The sequence below is a fragment of the Scyliorhinus canicula genome, chromosome 4 (assembly GCF_902713615.1).
Source record: "Scyliorhinus canicula chromosome 4, sScyCan1.1, whole genome shotgun sequence".
In the NCBI taxonomy this organism is placed as follows: Eukaryota; Metazoa; Chordata; class Chondrichthyes; order Carcharhiniformes; family Scyliorhinidae; genus Scyliorhinus; species Scyliorhinus canicula.
In genome coordinates, this window is record NC_052149.1 from 46,447,914 (window position 1) to 46,469,086 (window position 21,173).

At 44.7% G+C, this 21,173-nt stretch overlaps 1 protein-coding gene across 2 annotated transcripts in view; it reads right to left on the minus strand.

Moving 5' to 3' along the window:
* Window positions 1-21,173, minus strand: part of plpp3 (phospholipid phosphatase 3) — a 185,336-nt gene that overhangs the window by 105,328 nt on the left and 58,835 nt on the right. The window contains exon 2 of one of the 2 annotated variants that reach the window (XM_038794167.1): window positions 10,291-10,445. In XM_038794167.1, coding sequence (XP_038650095.1) covers window positions 10,291-10,445 — 155 coding nt within the window. Of the gene's footprint in view, window positions 1-8,774; window positions 8,933-10,290; window positions 10,446-21,173 lie in introns of both variants that reach the window. The other variant, XM_038794166.1, reaches the window with a different exon arrangement.

Sequence of the window (21,173 nt, forward strand, 5' to 3'; positions counted from 1 at the left end):
CACAGCTGCAACTCCTGGATGGAGAATGGAACTGATGCATGGAACATAGAACATAGAACATAGAACAGTACAGCACAGAACAGGCCCTTCGGCCCTCAATGTTGTGCCGAGCCATGATCACCCTACTCAAACCCACATATCCACCCTATACCCGTAACCCAACAACCCCCCCCTTAACCTTACTTTTATTAGGACACTACGGGCAATTTAGCATGGCCAATCCACCTAACCCGCGCATCTTTGGACTGTGGGAGGAAACCGGAGCACCCGGAGGAAACCCACGCACACAGGGGGAGGACGTGCAGACTCCACACAGACAGTGACCCAGCCGGGAATCGAACCTGGGACCCTGGAGCTGTGAAGCATTTATGCTAACCACCATGCTACCCTGCTGCCCCCCATGCTACCCTGCTGCCCACATTGATGGGTAGATCATTTCTACAACAAAATTCTGGACATAATAACCCATTCTCAGACTTATCCTTCATTTCTACTGAGGAACATACGAGGGGTGATGCCCTGTGTTTGTTTTTTTTTGTGAAAATGAGCTGATGTAGCTTTGTATTGGTACCAATATGGAACGGTGACGTTTCCTTGTTGTTTAATGGTTAGTGTGATATGTGGAATGTTACTTTAGTTGATATTCAAATCTTTTGTTACTGTTGACCGTATAATAAACAAAATATTCTCAAGTGGAGCTGCAGGTTTGCTGTTTCCTTTTTTTTCTGCAGCCTGAAAGGACAAATTTTTCCACGATATCTGCATTGTGAAACTCCGGGCTCAGGGGGACGTAGGAGTCCAGAAGGCAATCTGGTTTGAAACAATAAGATGCTGGGGGACCAGGGGCGGGATTCTCCCCTGCCCGGCGGGACGGAGAGGGTCCCGGCGTAGGGGAGTGGCGCCAACCACTCCGGGGTCGGGCCTCCCCAAAGGTGCGGTATTCGCCACACCTTTGGGGGCTAGCCCCGTGCCGGAGCGGTTGGCACCACGCCGACTGGCGCAAAAACCGGCGCCAGCGGCCTTTCAAGCCCGCCGCCCGGCAGCGGGGCTGGCCGAAAGGCTTTCGCCGGTTCGCGCATGCGCTGGTGATGACGTCAGCAGCAAGGTGCCGCTGACGTCCCCACTGGAGCATGCGCGCTGTGGGTTTCTCTTCCCACAACGGAGGACGTGGCGGTGGCGGAGGAGAAAGAGTGCCCCCATGGCACTGGCTCGTTCCCTGACCGGGGGGCCCCGATTGCGGGCCTGGCCACCATGGGGGCACCCCCCGGGGTCCGATCGCCCCCCCCCCCCCCCCAGGACCCCGGGGGCCCGGTCGCGCCACCGATCCCGCCGCCACCAGAGGTGGTTCAAACCTCGGCGGCGGGAGAGGCCTCCCAGCGGCGGGACTTCGGCCCATCGCGGGCCGGAGAATCGCAGCAGGGGCCTCGCCGATCGGAGTGGCGTGATTCCCGCCCCCGCCACTTCCCGGGTGGCGGAGAATCTCTGCCACGGCGGGGGCGGTATTTTCGGCGGCCCCAGGCGATTCTCAGACCCTGCTGGGGGTCGGAGAATTTTGCCCCTGGTGTGCAACATTGATCCAAACGAGTAACCTGATTATGATGTTGAAAAAATGCTTTTGCGGATTGCTGAAGCTATAGTTGCTGGTGTACTGGGTGCTGCTTGTAACTGGCACCACCGCGGGTTAAACACGCTGGAGGTTGAGGATGTTCAACTGCACCTTGAGCGCCCGTGGAATATGTGGATGCCAGGCTTTGGTTCTGGTGAGATTGGGCCGTGTGAGAGAGGCCTACACAGTGCGACTCCTGGACGGAGAATGGCATTGATACATGGAACAGCCAACAAGTAATGCATTGATAAACAAATAATTTCCACAACAAAGGTCTGGACATGAGAACACATTCTCAGGCTTATCCTCCTTTTCTGTTGAGGAACCTGTGAGGGATGATACCATAGGTTTGGGCTTTTTTTGTGAAAATGAGATATAGCTTTGTGTTAGTACCAATATGGTTTCCTGTTGATTAATGGTTGTGTGATATGTGGAATGTTATGTAGTTGATTTTCAAATCTTTGTTAATGTTGACTGTTTTTGCCAATAAAATATTACTCAAGTGGCTTCTTATGGGTACATGTTCCATGTCTCAGATGATGATTATTGCATTGCATTTCAATCAAACTTTGAAGCCTGAACAGATTGCCTGAACTCTAGACACGTCAGCACCACAGAGGCAGCAGCCAACAATCAAACAGTCAAGAGCTGGGCTTCAGCACAGGGGATATCCTTGCAACCAAAGGGTGAGTGTGTGGATCAGGAGAGGGCAGCTGAGCGTGGTCTCCCTAATGTTCCTGGAAGGGGTCTTGGGTCTTGGGGCTATTGCTGTGGCCAGGGGTGAGTGTGCAGAGTGAGGTTTTCCAGCACAACTGGCTTGGTGGATGGCATTCCGAGACAAGGCGGGACACATAAGGGTGGTGGAAGTTTGGGGATTTGAGGGTACCGGGGTGGAAGCCCCAGTTTCTGGAGGGCCGGCTCCAGCCGACTTATTGTTGTCACTGGCATCGCTGTGCTACCCTGTTCTGTCTGCTTCCCTTGAGATGCACCGGTGTCAGGAGGAGGGGACTGAGAAGAACTAGAGATTGCCGTTGTCCCCTTGGTGGCAGGTCCTGGGTTGGCCTCCAGCACCTCTTCCTCCCTGATGGTGCTCATAAAGCCCTGGGAGTCTCCATGGGATGGAGGGGCAGCTGAATGAACTCCAGAGGCCTCAGTGTCATCTGGCTCTGCCAGTCCTGGCACCTACACGTTGTTTGCACCATGGTGTCAACGCCCTCAGCGATGCTCCTCAGTGACTAGGCCATACTCTGCAGTGCCCTAGCAATGTCCACTTACGTCTGGGACACATCCCTCAGCAACTGGGACATGCTCTGCAGTGCCTTGGCAATGTCCACCTGCGTATGGGACATGTCCCTCATCGATTGGACATGACGTCAAGGTCCTCAGCAATGGTCGTCACAGACTGAGCCATGCTTTGGACAGCACCATTCAAGACGCTGACCTGTGAGCCAGGCTTTTTACTGCAGTCACCACCCTAGCAGTGTTAGCCTTGGTGCCACGCACTGTCAGCATCAGCTCTACGACCGTAGCCTTTGGGCTCCTGCAATCGGCTATGCACTCGCTGGAATGTCGCTGATATCCCCTCCTGAATCTCACGGCCGTGTCCTGGCATCTGCATCAGCTCTGGGAGAACCTTGTCCAGAGGTTCAGCATCTGACCGGGACTCAGCCAAGTCCAGCAAACCTCCGACTGCTGACTTACTTGGTTGTTCCTGCTGCCACCTGATGCGCAGCAGCAATTGTGTGGTGCTGACAAGATTGTACCCCAGAAGCCTGGCCACTAACGTCGCCTTCCGAGGTGTGTGTCTCCATACTGGAGGAAGTGGGGGTGATAGCTATGACGCCTCGATAGTGGTCTCCTCGGAGCTCTCTTCTGAGGTGGTCTTTTGTGTGTCTGGGGAGGGGGCAGCCATACAGAAACACCCACCAATCGCGCCCAAAATGACACTTGGAAATGTTTCCATTAAATCGTACCCACAGTCTTCATCATGAGGAAGAAAGGAAATATTCATAGGAGGACAAGTCACACCCCAAAACAGTGACACGCTCAGGCCAATCACTCCAACTCACCCTCATAACTGAGGAAATAGTCACAAGACAAAACAATGGGCTGGATTCTCTGATTCTGAGGCTATGTCCCCAGGCTGGGGTGGGAACAGTGGCGTTTTACGCGAGAAAAACAGGCGTGGGGGCTAGCAGGATGGCAGCGCAGAGTACCTGGCTCAAGCTGCCGATATGGCCTGGAGAATTGCCAGGTCCGTGGCCGCACTAGCGCACGGCAGCAGCCGCACTGCGCAACATGGCGGCGGCCACTTGGGGATCTGGCCCGCGAAATAGTCCCCCCCATTCGGCCGGCTCGAACACCCCGGACCGCCCCACCATAGTGCCCCCAGCCCCGAATAATGTCCCCCCTGCCCATGGATCGCCCCCCCCCCTCTCCCCCCCCCCCGACTGTGATGACATTTGACTGAGTCGGCAGCCGCCACGCCGAGTTCCCGATGGGTGAGACCACACGCAACCCACGCCGTCGGAAACTTGGCCGGTAGGGGGCGGGGCATCGGGGGGGGGCGGGCCTCAGGCGATGTCCTGAGGCTGGCGATACGTGGCACGGCGTACTCCAAGAGTATGCCGCTTCGGAGGGGGCGGAGCATGGCGAAAGCGGCGCCGCCCCCAATTTGGTCGGGAACTTGGAATCTCCAGCCGGTCGCCGAACGTGATTTCAGCGTCGCCAACCGGAGAATCCAGCCCAATATTTAACAACACATTCGAAAGCAAGAACATATTATTTGATTATCCTTGGACCACATCATTAGGGAGAAAATAAATAATAAAAAGGATCAGCCGTGTGCAATTGTTTTGTCCCATTTCCATCCAAATTGCAGTTTTTAGAATTTGGTTAGTATTTTGCTTATCGAATGAGGATGCCAGTGGTTCAGTTTGAAACAATTATCCACTTCGGATGCTCAGTATCAGTGTCAAGGTTAGATATAGCACAGAATAGACACAGAGTAAGGTTTTCTGTGATTGCTCAAAAATATACCGATGCTCAAGCCTTGAAAGTGCGCTTAATCCTGAGCAATGCACTTTCTGCCATTTCTCATGTTATCCATTCTAACAGCTTTTCTGAATGAGATTCCCAGTTTAATGCTAAGCTGCATCAAGGTTCAGGCAAATTCATGCTGTGGGCCCATTAGGAACTGAACTGACAGCACACAGATCAATTTAAAGCAAGATTCTTACATCAATTTAAAATACAGAGTTGACGCAGAAGAGAAAGATAGAACAGTTGCAGCAGATTGAGAAATATAAGGCACAATCAAACCAAATTAATACCAATGCTAGAACAAATAAGTCAGGACAGTGAGGCAAGATTAAAAGTATTTTTTGCTAAGGCTCTCCCTGCTTACATTACAGTATTTTCTGTGCATTGTTGCATTTGACAGATGAATCTCTTTAGTCGTCAACCACTTGCCAATAACAGGTACAATTCTGGAAACATGCAAATTAAATGAAAACATTTTGCCCTTTGAAGCATTGGGGATGGGAGCCAGCCAACTAGACATTCCTGCAGCAGCTATAATCAAAGATGACACTAAAAAGCTGGGTTCACTCGTATCTATAAAATGTTTCCACTTTACTTAGTCTTTTAAAAAGCTTTATTAGTCAACTTTCTGCTCAACAGTGAGGATCTCGGTGGTCAATAATAAACACTTTCAATTTCAGGCATTTGAATACCAGCAGTAAGCATCCTTGTCTAGGAGTCGATCTCTTATTATTCTACCCGAGCAGCATGCCTCATCTCCAAGTTCAAAAGCACCACAACAGCAACAGTTTTCTGCTCTTCCCAATAGGAACTGGTTTAAGACCCTTCAAACTCACTTCACATCCAATCCTTAAGCCAACAGGCAAAGGAGACATTTATCTCATTGGTCTGGGATAACTTTGACCCCAGATCCCAAAGGCGAAAAGCCAATGTACAATCTACAACACCACCCCATCTATCTTTTGATAGAAGTTATGGTAAATGGATCACAAAGGACTCAATCGCTGAAATCATCTTGCTATGTTCCTGATCAGCTGTTGCATTATCTACCTTGATGACAGCACAGTCATAGTGGCAGAATCCAAGCAACAAAATGATTTTTTGGGCTGCATACTGCAAAAAAGAAATGTTTAATCCATGCAGAGACAAGTGGGCTGGGCAAGAAATTACCTAGGAACTATTTCAATCCTTACTAACTTGCTCTCAGACATGTATTCTACATTGAAATAATCCTGGAGGCTAAGGCACAATGGTACTGCCGCAGATGGAACACTGCGGACTGGAAGGAGGAAAAGAATCACTAAATCCTTTATGGAGTCTGCAGAGAATCTATTGCATACATTTCAACAACCTATGTTTAACGGCATTTTGCCAAAGTAATTAATTTTCCCAGTTTCAAAGCCTTTTGGAAAATGTGTGTTATCCCAGGCCTTCCAAGGTAGTTGCTGTTTTAATTTAAAAAAATTCCTTTCTTATTTTCTCAATCATAACCATTTTTCTTTACCTTTGAGCTTGATTGGTTAATTTGGTATTTCTGAATCCTGAGGGCCTCTTTAACATACCATTACCTCTAAACGAGAACCGCCTTGTAGATAAACACCCTGGCATATATGCTTTACAAGAACTGCCAATTCGCATAGCGATGGTGTTGCTGTAGACACCAAAAATGTAGCAAACTCACTAAAGAAAGCTATTTTTGAAACTTTGCCACTGTAGTAAGGAGATATTCCTGGCACTGACTTCAAGGTGAAAAGGTTTGGGGCTGGTCATTTTTATTTAAGGAAATTTTAGATGTGGTTTCCCCTCATCAAGGGAGCATGTTCAAACAAAAAAAAAATTAAAACCACTTTTCAGATGAAAGGCGCCGAATTATTTAAATGAGAAAACAGAATGGAGTAGCTGAAGTCCTCACTTAATCGCAGCACTTGCAGCGTACCCAAAGCGCGCAGTACTTCATTAAGTAAAGGAATGGGTAAGGAGGTGACTGTCTTTTACGGGGCAGATGATGTTGGATGAATACAGCGATTCAGTGGAGTATGTTCTATCCTTCCAAAGCAGCTCAATTTCACTATCATTCTGTGAATACGTGTAAATTATTAGTGAAAACAGATATTTCAAGCATTTTCATTGGGATAAATGTGAACAATCCCATAACAAGATTCATTTTCTTCTCTCATTTCTGCAAATGTGGTTGCACAAAATGTGTGCCAAACTCATCTATTTTGCTTTTTACTTAAGTTAAATCATTAACATTTTGACCAGGGTTATAACGCAGAGTGTCAACTTGCTCCAAGTCTACTCGGACAAAACTAATAATTCCATGTGTTTATTTAAATATTGGCATTTTCAGCAACTTTGCTTTTGCAAACATCGGGCCCAATGCTCCAACATCACCATTGCATTGTTGGTACTGAGGTACAGTGAAACATCCATAAATTGTACGGGTGCATTATTTAAATATGGAAAGGCATGTCGACTGTGAATAAGGTTGCAATGCTGAGGTTGTGGGGAAAGCTTCAGTCAAACACGTAGAGGGGAAGTCAGCTCTCACGTTCTGCACAGTGGCGAGGGTGAGCTGTCAATTGAGTGCAGCAACAGAATAGAAAATCTGCTGCTTAAAGAGGAGATGGCAGTGCTGGAGGAACCTGCTTGAGAAGAGTGGCAGCAGCAGCAAGGGCACCTGGCTTTGATCTGCTCAGGCTGGCTGTCTCGTGTTGGGACAAGAAACCCACAAAATTCATGATCCACACTTGGTGAGCGAGTGGCCGTGGCAGTGTGCCACTTCCTTTGCTCCCGCACAGGACAAGAAGGTTGAATGACTGTGTGTGCCGCCCTCTGACACTGGCTTCCAGTCTCTTTGAATCTGTCACATTCCTTTATTCATTATCCTCATGGTAGTCTGAGCCTGCCCTTTGGACTCTACCATCCTCCTCACCTTCATGTGTACATTCCTTCACAGTGTGCTACATGTGAGCAACCCTCCCTACCTCGCCACATCAATCCTTTCCTTACTGCTACCCCTAAGATAGGCTGATGTTTGAAAATCAAAAGCCTCTCGCCAACCTGCACTGTGTTACTCGTCATCATTCACAAAAATAGCCCATAATCCACCACAATCCCTCGGCATGGGCGAGCGAATGGCCCCACCAAGAGAGAGTTTGAGAATCCGGGAGAACCATGTGAATGAACCTGATTGAAATGTTCCAGTGTAAGTCTATTCTTTGCTGGCTTTTGCATTTAAAGGCTGTTTGGACATATTTTTTTAAACGGCTCACAAAATTCTTATTATATCTCCCTTTTTGACCCCTCAGCTCCTTAAGCAGATTTTGCACACATTCTGGAGGGAGAGCACATAGTCAGATGGAAGACTACCTCCTAATTAGTCTTCTCTTTTGATGCATCCTTATCTTGTGAAACTCTCACATTTCCTCCTCGTCCACCTGCTCTGTCTGCACCATATAGTCGTATCAGAAAGGCCTATCGTCAGGGCAGCACGACAGAGATACGGGAGTAAAACTATTTCCTTGCGTGAAACCTCTCCTAAGCAGCACAACTGATAATAGATGCCTCAAATCACTCCAATGAAAGCTGGTGTTTCAGACAAAGCTTGTGGATTTTGAAAGCCTGAGAGGTCAACCAATTCCCGGTTCCTCTCTTCCACAAGTTTAAGTTAAGGCAACACCATTTCTGGTATAAATGGAGCAATTTGCAGGACAGTGGGCTTTGTTCTCATTGTCCTGTTATTTGAACACATTTTTCTGCTTCGTAGGTTGACGCACCTTTTGCTGAAATCTAGTGCATATCTTAAAATAGATGAAACTCCGGAATATCTGACATTCCCTGTCCATATGCCACAGCTACGTCTTTTTTCTGCACCAAAGGAATACGGAATTTCAGGCTTTCCGTATAAATCTAATCATACTAGAGATTTTGGCCAGAAAAATAAAATTAGATTTTTACAATTCCTTGCTTCCTGTTCAAACCTTTTGGGGTAATGTTCATTAGTTTGGAAATGGCATAATGAAGGAAGTAAACTTTTGTGAAGGAATTCTGCAGATTTGTGGCTTGCTTTCAGCTAGCAGACATAAAGGCACAATTGATTTGATCAAAGTGATTGGAGACTTACAGAGAGGATGGTGATTAGAATGCCAGCAGCACAAAGCACAGCATCACTGATTGTTTCTCCATTCTTATAGGGATACTTGATGCTTTCGTCATTGCAGTAAAATCCACGCTTATAAGGTTTGATGGTGCTAGTTTCGATAACCAGGAAAGGGAGGCCAGCTGATAGAAAGGACGCAAACAGATCCAGACAAAGCAAGAGTAAGTAACAGAGATGACAAACAGCTTAGGGGCACAACTGCTTCAACAGAGTAAAATGTGGCATTACAGGACAAAGATCTGGCCATCTGGAATGTCAGATATTCCGGAGTTTCACCTATTTTAAAATATGCACTATTTTCAATCCCCCCGCCCACCCATTTTACCCCTTCAAATCTTACGGTGCAATAATTCACTGATAAACCACGCATAATAGTGAAATTTAGATGGTAGAAATTGCTACAATTACCCCCAAAATGTAGTTTTCTTCACTTGCATGATGGGATGGTCAAGCCGCCTAAAGTTTGATGCTCGAAAAAAGATTAATCTCCTTTGCTCATATATTTTTATTTTCATTCTATGTGCAAAATAATTCTTACCTTAAAACTATGCATTGAGTCAATTATTACTCATTTCAATAGAGTTTATTCTGCTTAGATTCTAACAAGACTAGTTTGTCATACATTTAGTTACGGATTGAAGATTCCCTGCTGACAGGAATTAATATGTAAATAGAGAGAAATATTTTGATCGTTATTATCTTGTAATTAGTATTATAATTAATCCCATGGATTTACAAGGAACATTAGTGTATGAGCAGCCCTGACTACTAGATTAATCCTTTAATCCCTTCGTAACTGTTTGAGCCATTTCCACAGTTCTTCATTTCTACACTTCTTCATTTTATCCCCCCCCCCTTATTTTTTTTATTCGACATTTTGTACATTACTTTTTGGCTCCAATTTTTTTAATGTAAAACTCTGTTTAATTGTGTACATATGGCAGGAAAGAGCATTACCCTTTCATCTTGGGGCATGGGTTCAACCCTGATACAAAGATGATATTAGCCTCCCTAATCCCTTCTGTCCCTTTCAGTCACCCAGAGACCACAGAACATAACAGTGTGGTCTCTCACTTAGTTGAGTCCAAAGGTCATAGCTGGTGCAGGAGATTAAAAATATTCATAAAATGCCATAATAAACACACTTTTGCAATTGAGGTACCCAAATATTTTTTGTTTTGCGTGTGATTATTGCTGAGGAAATATTGAATTATGTTGTTGATTCCCCAGAGGTATTAACAAGGAACTACAGAAATTACTGAATGTCATAAAGGCTTACAGGGATTAGGCTTGCCCACCATCTCAAGTTGCTCAATTAAAAGAACTTCTGAAATACTCCTTAAAATATATGGAGCGTAGTCCCATGTGGAGCAGTGAACTGCTGAGAATCAGAGCACCCATCAAGAAACGAATTACTGTCAGGAAGTACCACATTTCACTTTGTCTTGGCTTGGCCATGCACCAGCAGATATAAACTTACACAAGCAATTGGCAGTAGTGTCCCCACTGCTAAAAGCAGGAGATTGGGTACCACACTTTTCTTATAGCTGTACTTGATGCTGTCGTCATCGCAGTAAAACCCTTTTTGATAGGGAGAGATGCCTGCAACATTTATAACTGTAGCTGGAAGAATAACTGAACAGATAAAGAAATAAACGTAAGTGTTACAAATCTGTTGGTCAGATTCCAAACCGACAAAGAGACCCGTTCAGGTCGGATTTGTAACTACGACATGGTTTGATTTTACCTTATAGCAAAACAATGAATTCCTTGGCTGACAGTGAATCAGATTATTTTAACCTAATGCAAGAGACAACATATAATAAAGGCCCAGCATCACCAGCATTTTTACAAATTTGTAATGGACAGTTAAACTCCTTGGTGGAACAATGTCATTGCTGCGCACTAATATTTTCATATCATCCATTACCAATAATTATGGTAATAGGCTGTTTTACAAATCAAGTGAATGTCCTTCCCAAGGAAGGATTGTGTGATGGTGCTGTGCCTTTGCAAGAAACATTCCTGTTACGCATCCACTACTCTTCTCATATTACCAATCAACCCTGTTGAAGATTACCTAACGGGGTTTGTAAAAACAACAGGCGTTGCCACTGTTCCATTAAAAAAATAACATTATAAATGAGTTAAAATGAATCAAATGCTTAATCATACTGTTTTGTTATAGATTTAAATCATTGTATATCAATTAAAACGGCAGAGTGACCAAAATTAAACAGTACCATAGTAATGGCAAATTGTAGCAGAATAGTATTTATGTCTGATTACCTACAGTTCATTAAAGTTCTACAAATTGGAAATGAGTACCGTAGGTAATCACACTTGAGTTTTCTGTACAGTGATATTTGCAGTGCAAATGTGCCATCTAGGAAACTTAGAGGTTTTGAGTGTTAACAATCTAACGAAAGCATTTTTTTTTAATTAGAACAATAAATTCAAAGTATACAATTTTATTATTCCTTTGTGGAAAATTGTTTACAGTCATGCATTGCTAAACTAAAGTGCATATGGTTAAGCTCCAAATGCACATTAACCAATTCTCCTGAGTGATCAGGAATGATTGACCGGAGGATTTAGATATTGAAGTGGCAAAGACTAACAGACCTGACTGGCACATTTATCTTATTTGAAAATAATTAGCACTTGTTATGATGTAGCATTATCACGACCAATTCAGTCCTGCAGAATATTAGAGATCTCTTACTGAAAATACAGTTTTATGGAGCATCTGACCTTCGGTGACCTGTGAACTTTTTAATCAATGAGTATTTAGATTTGAAGTTTTAGGAAAAATGCCTATGAACCATACTCCGTAATTTAGATGTAAAAACTCTTTGAAAAACACTTTAAAGGGTTCGTAAATCTCTAGATGAGAAACCTGTAACCTAAAAAGAACAGTTTGATTACAAGTAGGCCAGGTTTTATCTTTACTTAAGTTTTAGATGGCATGACCTTACTCCAATAATCACATAACTGGCAGACCTAATCTTGGTGTACTCCTCACCTTTATGTTTGTTTTCCAAGTCAAACTTGGCAACACTTATTGAACAACTAACCTCACAGTTTTTTTTAATAAACATTTTATTGAGGTATTTTGTGGTATTATGACAACACAATAAACAATGTACATGAAACTGTAGACATAGTGCAAAAGCTGTTCTCTCTCCCTTACAGGTTCCACCTTTATCAACTTCCTACTCTAAGCTAAATTAATCCCCCCGCCTTCTGCTGACGATTAATTTTCCGCAAAGAAGTCGACGAACAGTTGTCACCTCTGGGCGAACCCTAACATTGACCCTCTCAAGGCGAACTTGATTTTCTCCAAACAGAGAAAGCTAGCCATGTCCGATAGCCAGATCTCTGACTTCAGGGGCTTTGAGTCCCTCCAAGCTAATAGTATCCGTCTCCGGGCTACCAGGGAAGCAAAGGCCAGAACATCTGCCTCTTTCTCCTCCTGGATTCCCGGGTCTTCCGACACCCTGAAAATCGCCACCTCTGGACTCAGCGCCACCCTTGTATTTAACACCGTGGCATTGACATCTGCGAACCCCTGCCAAAATCCCCTGAGCTTCGGACATGCCCAGGACCTCTGGACATGGTTCTCTGGTCCTCCCACACATTTTCCACCCCAAAGAATCTGCTCAGCTGGGCCACTGTCATGTGAGCCTGGTGAACAACCTTAAATTGTATCAGGCTAAGCCTGGCACATGCTGCGGATGCGTTGACTCTACTCAGCGCATCAGACCATAAATCATCCTCTATCTCTCCTCTGAGCTCCTTCTCCCACTTGCGCTTCAGCTCCTCTGTCTGCATCTCCTCTGACCCCATAAGTTCCTTGTAAATGTCCGAGACGCTCCCTTCTCCTGCCCACCCTCTGGAAACTACCCTGTCCTGAATCCCCCTTAGCGATAGGAGCGGGAAGATTGACACCTGTTTACGCATGAAGTCCTGCACCTGCAGATACCTGAATTTGTTTCCCCTTGCCAACCCAAACTTCTCCTCCAGCGCCCTCATACTCGGACACTTCCCCTCTATAAACATATCCCCTATCCTCTCAATCCCTGCTCTCCGCCATATCCGGAACCCCCCCATCCATACTTCACGGGGCAAACCAGTGATTGTTACAGATTGGGGACCAGACCCATGCTCCCTCTGCTCCCACATGTCTCCTCCATTTCCCTCAGCCTCTCAGGGCCGCCACGACCACGGGGCTGGTGGAGTGCCGTGCCGGCGGGAACGGCAGAGGCGCAGTTACCAATGCCCCAAAACTGGTGCCCTTGCACAAACCGCCTCCATACGCTTCCATGCCGACCCCTCCCCCACCACCCACTTCCTGATAATGGCTATATTCGCCGGCCAGTAATAGTTAACCTCACTGTTTTAACAGAGCTGAAAATAAGTCAGCACCTTGGGGGTAACAGCTTCATGTTAAAAATCTCCATCTCCAATCCATTTCTTCTTTTTCTGCAATGATCTTCATTACATCTTTTGCCTCATCTCAGAGGTGCAGATCTTTTCCAAAAAGTTCTATTTTAAACTTTTCTCTATTTCGCTTCCAGGCAATTGGGATGGTGAAGTTGATTGCATGTAATGTAATTAATGGGGAAGCAACAAAGTCAACTGTAGATCCAATTCTGGGGAGCCATTGTGTCTAATGGGTCAACACTCCAAATCATAAGAAATTTTAACTTTCTGATTTAAGTACAGGTAGGAAGGCACCAGGTTCCAGCAAGGCAGCAAAGATAAGCATTCTTAAACCTTTACTTCACTCAGGGCAGGCTTGCTGTTATCATAACTTGTCATCTGGCTTGTCGTTAAATCAACGGATTCACATTGTTCATTCTTCATGGAGCCATAGTGGCTGATCAATCAGCTAATTAGAGCGTGAGGAACTTGAAACTAACATTTAGCTGCAAACACAGACAAATGAGCCACCAATGGTTGGTATGTTTAGGCTGAGCATAGCTTTGTGGAGTGGACACCAGCCTTTCAGCTTTGGGCCCTGGGTTTAAATCCAGCCAGGAATGATAAGATGAAAATCTCCTTTTGCTGCAAGGTTCCATCTTGTATCAAACCAGTTCCTGCACAGGCCTAGTACAGCTTTAGACATGAGAGGCCACAGAGTAGGAAGTTTAGAAAATGGCTCAATACAGTAGGGGTTGCTCTTCTGAAGTTGGAGTTCAGGCACATCTATGGCCTGTGAGTGCCTATTGCCGACATTGGAATCCCAAGATAGGGAGGGAGGGAGGGATGAATGGATGGATGGATAGATAGATAGCAATTGTCCCCATTGTATATTCTGATGGTTGTATTCTTGTTTGCCTCTGGGTCAAAGGATTTCTGTTCAAATTAGGAATTAGCATTAAAGCTGCTTGGTATATTTGGGTCACATAATCGCAGAATTGTTACAGTGCAGAAAGAGGCTATTTGGCCCATTGTGTATGTACATGGTCTCCGAATGAGCAATTCATAATGCCCTTTTCTTGCCTTCTTCTTATAACCCTGCACATTCTTCTTTGTGACTTTACTCACTTGTGTTAGGCCTGAACCGCAAATCAGTAGGAGAGGTGACACTATTTGAAGAAGGGCTCCTTACATTGAGTGAGGCATAACAAAATTTTTACATTCTTCTCTCTCAGTCTAACTTCCTTTTTGAATGCTTCAAATGAAGCTGCTTCCATCACACATTCAGAAAGTGCATTCCAGGCCTTAACCACTGGCTGTGTACTCATTTACCCCAACATCCAAACCCACCTCCAGAAATTGCTGGTTTTAAGTAACTACTCTGAACTACTCAGAAAGTTGATTATGTTTGGACAAAAACTCATAGAGTAACTGAATGATATTAATCCTCCGCAAGTTTGGTTATCCCTCATTCAACGTAAGGAGTTCTCCTCTGGATAGTGTCACCTCTCGTACTGATTTACAGTTCAGCCCTAATACAAGTGAGTAAAGTCACAAAGAAAGCACCAGCGTCCTATCACTCAAAAGTCAAAACGCAGGAGGATGCGGAAACACTGCCAGGATGGATGTAAGATCAGAGCTTCAGTTCTGATATTTTCTTTCCCGCTAATGAAAATTCATTAAAATATTTAAGCATAAACCAAAGCTTTCATTGAAGAAATAGAAGTAAGTGAGAAATTTCCCTTCTGTTTTAATAAACAAACTTTTGACATCTGGTTTACATTGTAAAAATTTCCAGATAGCCTGTTTAAAAATCCAGACTTTCCGGTCCAGATCCATACAGGTGGCAACCCTACGACAGGTTGCAGCCCCAAGTCCCTGACAATTCCAGTTAAGGTCGCTTTTTTGTTTGAAAAGTATTAGTCAATAGAGTATCCTAAACATGAGCGATAGCTCACTGGCTATGCTGCTAACTTTACTTTGCTCTACGATTAAACAAAAGGGCTTCCATTCGCACAGACCTATGTTCATTTCCAGGACTGTTTTGGTTTAAGGAGGAAGGAAGGGAGTGGTTTTTTAAAACCCATTCAGTCAGTTTGATCAATTTGTAGTGTTAAAAGAGAGAAAAAAAAATCAAAGGCCTCCAAAAGAAGTCAGCATTGTGTCAAAATTCTTTTGAAACTTTACTCCTTCAGATTTTAATACTTAGACCACTTTAGAAAAACAGGGATAGACTTTCGAGGACCGCCTGAGGGAAAGCAGAGGACACTTTGTGCTGAGCTCACCCTCATGTGGTGCGCATAACTGAAGTGGCCTGTGTCTGCCTCTCAGTCTTAGATCCAGGCTTTTACCTCAGGAAGCAAATAAACACATTTCAACTTTGTAGTTGTCCATATTAAAAAAAGAATCAGGAATTTCAAAATGAATATTTCCCACACATAAAGCGGTTATTGAAAAAAAGCTAGAGCCAACCTAATTATCTCCTGCTCTCCATAATACCTTATTCACCCAACTGGATTTGGTGTGGGGGAGGAGGTGGGAGTAAACAACGAAAAAAGACTTGGGCTATAAGCCTGCCAGTCATTTTGGGATCATGCCTACTATTGCTCTCTAGCGATCCCTCTAGAGTTTGTTGTGTTATGCTGCTTCGGATAACACAGGCTGCTACTTGATGCAGTCTTAACTAAAGGATGCTCCAGACTCTGAAATTAGTTCAACGTGTTTATTGAACTATTAACACAGTTCTCACATGAGTTTGACTCTCTACTAATCTAACTGCAGTAACTCAGTCTAACTGTACCGGCTTGCTCTAAGCCACATGCTGGGGTGTGATGCTGCTGATCAACCCTGTATAACTCTCTAGATGTCTGTCTGTGGAAAGAGGCAGGGTGTGAGATGCCTCATCCCTTTTGTCATGTTTATGTCATGCCCCCTTGTGGTGATGCCACCTCTGAGTGTCCTGCCCATTGGTTGTGTCCTATTTTGAGTGTTCATTGGTTGCATGTTTGCCTATCATGACAGAGTTCACAGGGCCAGTCGTATAGTAACAAATGTGAACAGAGGAGATGGACCTCTGTGCTACCATGAACATGTCTGCAGGTCCCATTTATCTCATGCAGCTGGAAAATCTGGCACCTGCCCAACAGGGTTGCCAAGAGCTCACCCACCCTCGCCGCCCCCACCCAAACCTTAACCGTGTCCTCTTTGATTCTCTATGAAAGAGGCCAACAAAGGGGTTTTCGTTTAAAGTTGGCACATTTCAGGATTTGCCGGTACATGCTTTGCCTGGGCACCCCGTGGACCAGTTTACACCCATCTGGAGACCAGTATTCCCAACGGGTCCCTTTAGCCAGAAAGCTGGGGACACCTGGTGCAGGGAGTCCTTATGCTGACTGCATTCCCAGGAACAGTCGCCTTGTAAGGGCTAGGCAGAGATTACAGAGAGGCCAGCGATTGCATGATGAGAATTTAGCAGACTAAAGATATCTGCACATTGTACTGCTTCAAACAGTGCTACGTAGACTAGGTAAATTCCCTGGAGGCAGGCAGTGCCTTGGATCATGGCTCAGGTAGCTTTCTTCAATGGTATCAATGAAGAACATCACGTCGAGTACAGCAATGGCCCGCAGCACTGTCTGACCCCGTACAACTGAAGCAAGTTGACTATGGAGCATCATTTTGAAATGGTGATCTGCAGATGAATTTTCAGCATACTACCTCTGATTTGATGATTTTCTGGTCATCAGTGATGCAGATCCATTATCAAACTAATATCCCATTAAAGTTATATATGAATACAATGGGATGGGAATTGTTTTGACTTTCTAAGTGACAAATCAGGATGATGCATTACAGACAGCTGATCCAATATCACTTGAGTTCCTCTGTTGATCAAAGCCACAATCTACTCCCAACAGAATTTTAAGTACAAGTCACTATTCTTCAACACATTAAGCCACTTAAATCAACTCAACATACATTGAAATTACTAAAAATGTAATAACCAGTGCTTTGGAAAAAGTGAAGCCCACACAGAGTGGTATAGGCAAGGGTTTGTGTCAAGTGAAAATTCCTCCTCTTGGTTAGAAAGGAAGACAAAAAAGCAATTTAACCTTTTCATACCAACAGTACTGCGAATGTATTTAGTTCAACAAAGATTTTAACCCTTTCATAGCTACAATACTACATTGCCACCGAAAGTAAAATTAAGTCAATTGACAATGTTTCCTGGTTTCCTCAGAAGATTCCAGCAAAGAGGGAGCATTGTTCAGATGCTATCTTTGACTGGAACCTAGGGAACAAATTTGGGTACATTGTTAATATTTATTGAGGAGTGTTTAATCTGCGGGTAGATTTACAGTAAACAATTTAATGGATTGAGAAAAAATTACTTCAGTAAGATTCATTGTGACCTGTGGGGAATGCTGTCACTGGGTCTGGCAAAAGGTCATTAACAGTATATTGGCGAGAATCTTGTTAAGGTGTCAGGGGTCTTTCCTGCTGGCTGCAGGGCCTGCAAGAGCCCGTTCAGCTTCTTTTCGATCAGGCCCACCTAACCACAAGCCAATGAGGCAGTTTTGAGACCAATGATGGACCTCCCCTGGAACCGTGACCCCAGGGGCAGAAGGCGTACCTATCGAAAGCCGCCAGTCTTTTGTGTGTTTAGTAGCGCCACTGAGAGGCTGTGGGTGCCTCCAGAAGGCAGGACGGGGAGGGGGGGGGATGCTGGGAGAAGGATGTCAGGGGTCAGCAGCAAGGCAGCAGTGTGTCTCTCGGTGGGTCCCCCATCTCTTACTGGTCAAGTCCCTCAATCAGGAACTGAGTTAATACCAGCAACTGCGGGATGAGGCCCTGAGGTGCTCTTGAGGCTACTTAAAGGCCTCAAATGGTGGCAGACGGGATGGGTCAACCATGAGTTTTCCCGTCCAGAATATAATTCTGGCAGTGGGAAGACTGTGATATTCTGGTATGCCATAATCCCGCATGAATGCTCTTCCCACCTCCAAGTTTGCCACCAGTGAGAGCACAAGATTCCAGCCATTAACTCTCTCTCTACAGATGCTCGGTGTTTCCAGCATCATTTTTTTCCAAGATGGCTGGTAGGTGGTGCATTTTAAGGTTTGTGCATAAGATATATCCCAATGAGACTGTGTATGTGTTAAACCTTAAAGCTGACAAAAATGAGGCCCACTCATTTTACTAACAGACAAAAATCATTGACAGCTGTTTGCAAATTTAGCAAATTTTGTTACAAGTCAATTTGTTGTTCTATATTTAATGAGGCGATATTGCTACTTTTAGGTGGCATTTTGAAGAACTCTGACATATTTCAAAAGGTTGCTACTAATGCTGCAGAGTAAAATTTTAAAACACGTTTTTTGAATTTACCCATCCGAAACTTTGCTGATTGTTTTGTCGAAAGCATCAACTATAACTGGTGGTGTAAGAATCACATGGTTGGTCCTCCACTAAGGTAATTATTCCAACTTACGTTTCTGGACTGTGCATGTAGATTTATAGCCTAGACTAGCACAATATTTTACCGTCACGTTTTGGCAATTTCTTCATCATTGTTTTTGCAAGATAGGGATTCAGAACAAAAAAGGAAGTTACACGTGAGGGTCGTGTTTTAAAATAAAGAGTTTTAAACTTGTCACTAGGAGAACTGCCTACTTTTCTTTGCACAGTACCACGGAATCTTTACCATCCACTTTAAGCTGGCGGATTTAAGACATGGACTGAAGGACAGCACACCTGACAATGTAGTGCTCCCTCAGCGCTGCATTACTGCAGTGCATAAACTATCGATTGCAAAGTATGTCACCTGCCCTGGTGGGAATCGGGAGACAAAATGACATTAATCAAAGGTGCAAAACCACAGGGAAAAAGCTCACCAGAGGTTAATTTGACCTCCTGCAGTGGCACAAAATAGACATTAGCAAATCATCCACTCATTTCACATGTCACTGATATTCATTCACATTTGAAGCCACTGGAAAGGAAAATGAGGAGCATATAAAAAGCGCATATGATTCCCTATTGCCCATCTTGCAGCATTACCGGAGATCAGTTTCACCCCTACTAACCTCGACCTTCAGATGTCAAACGTGAATCAATACTGGTTCTTCCCACCACAGAAAATGAACTGACATTTCTAAAACGCTAATGAAGTTGATTTAAAGAAAGACGAAGACCTATGGTAAGATCGTGGTGTTTATTATTACTTCTTAGCTCAGTGACTTCAAAAAGCACAAGTGCTTTTCTGATGGTTTGGAGCTGTGAAAAGTGCTTTAGACTTTGGATCACCTTTTGTTCATGCATTGGATGGTTAATGTTTCTCCCTGACTTTCAAAGCAATTCCCATCAATTCTGCTCCATAAGGTAAATATGCAAAAGTCTCTTTGACTTTAAGATTTGCCAGCTGCAAAAATAATGTACAGATGAGACTTTGTAACTGAAGAGCTGCTTGGAGACCTGGGGAGATTTCCTGATACCCATTATGGTCACTCTGTACGTCATGTAACTTTGGAGCGCATTAATTGCTTTAAAATTAAAATCTATCGCATGACAAGTAATGGAATGGGAACAGCAGTAAAAAGGTTCAGCAATAGCCCACATGTGAATTGCAAGAACTTAGAACTGAGACAGAGTTCATGGTAAATAAGGCTCAATTTTAGCTCTAAGATTAGGACATTGCTAAAGCAAGCTTCATGCATGTCCAGGAGCAGCAGTGGGCAGGTTTAGATTATGTCAACAGCCATCACTCAAATATGCCACACGCCAACATCCTGATGGAAAGGGCCGCAGCTTTGGCAGAAAGATGCTTTCCGTTCATTATATTCAGGAGGCAGGGCAGCACGGTAGCATTGTGGATAGCACAATCGCTTCACAGCTCCAGGGTCGCAGGTTCGATTCCGGCTTGGGTCACTGTCTGTGCGGAGTCTGCACATCCTCCCCGTGTGTGCGTGGGTTTCCTCCGGGTGCTCCGGTTTCCTCCCACAGTTCAAAGATGTGCAGGTTAGGTAGATTGGCCATGATAAATTGCCCTTAGTGTACAAAATTGCCCTTAGTGTTGGGTGGGGTTACTGGGTTATGGGGATAGGGTGGAGGTGTTGACCTTGGGTAGGGTGCTCTTTCCAAGAGCCGGTGCAGACTCGATGGGCCGAATGGCCTCCTTCTGCACTGTAAATTCTATGAAATTCAATGATAAATCTATGTGGCCCTGTACCCGCAGAATGAGTCGTTAACACATGGGAAGTACTCCAGGAGGAGAATCACAATCCGGGGAAAGTGGAAAAGCCCGGGGCTTTGTTTCCACGTGAAGCTCAGAGGAACACTCCTGCAACTTTTGGCGTCCAAGGAAACTAAAAAGAATATATATTCACAGCAAGTTTAGCCGGAGATAGAAATTGCAGCTTGAAGCCTTGTCAGCATACTTCAAGAGGACACTGCTAGCTTTGGACAGGTGTCCTTGCTGCCTGCAACTTAATATTGAGTGGGGAGAGAAATAAAGGATAGTTTCCTTGTTCCACTTATACTGGTCTTCATCAGGCAAATAGAGTCAAAAAGACCACAGATACTAATTTTAACGCCCCCTTCCCAGTTTTGTGTCAAGTTGGGGTTGCAAAGCTGGTTAGCAGTTAAAACAGGTCACTTGCTTAACCCCTCTGGTGCCACTATCAGCCGCCTCTGGTACCACTATCTTCCCATCATGACCTGAGTATAGCTTGCTCTTTTGTCATCTGCTGGAAGGAAAGGGGAGTACTTTAAATGACACCAACGGCACCCAACCTGACAATATTAGTTGGAGATCTGAACGGTGGGAAGGGAGCAGTGTGACAGGTGCGTACCTCCTAGCCTCACAAGGAAGCCTTGGCCTCACTTAATTCCCTCACTTCCACCCCTGCGATCACCGCCATAAAGCTGCCCGCTGTCTGT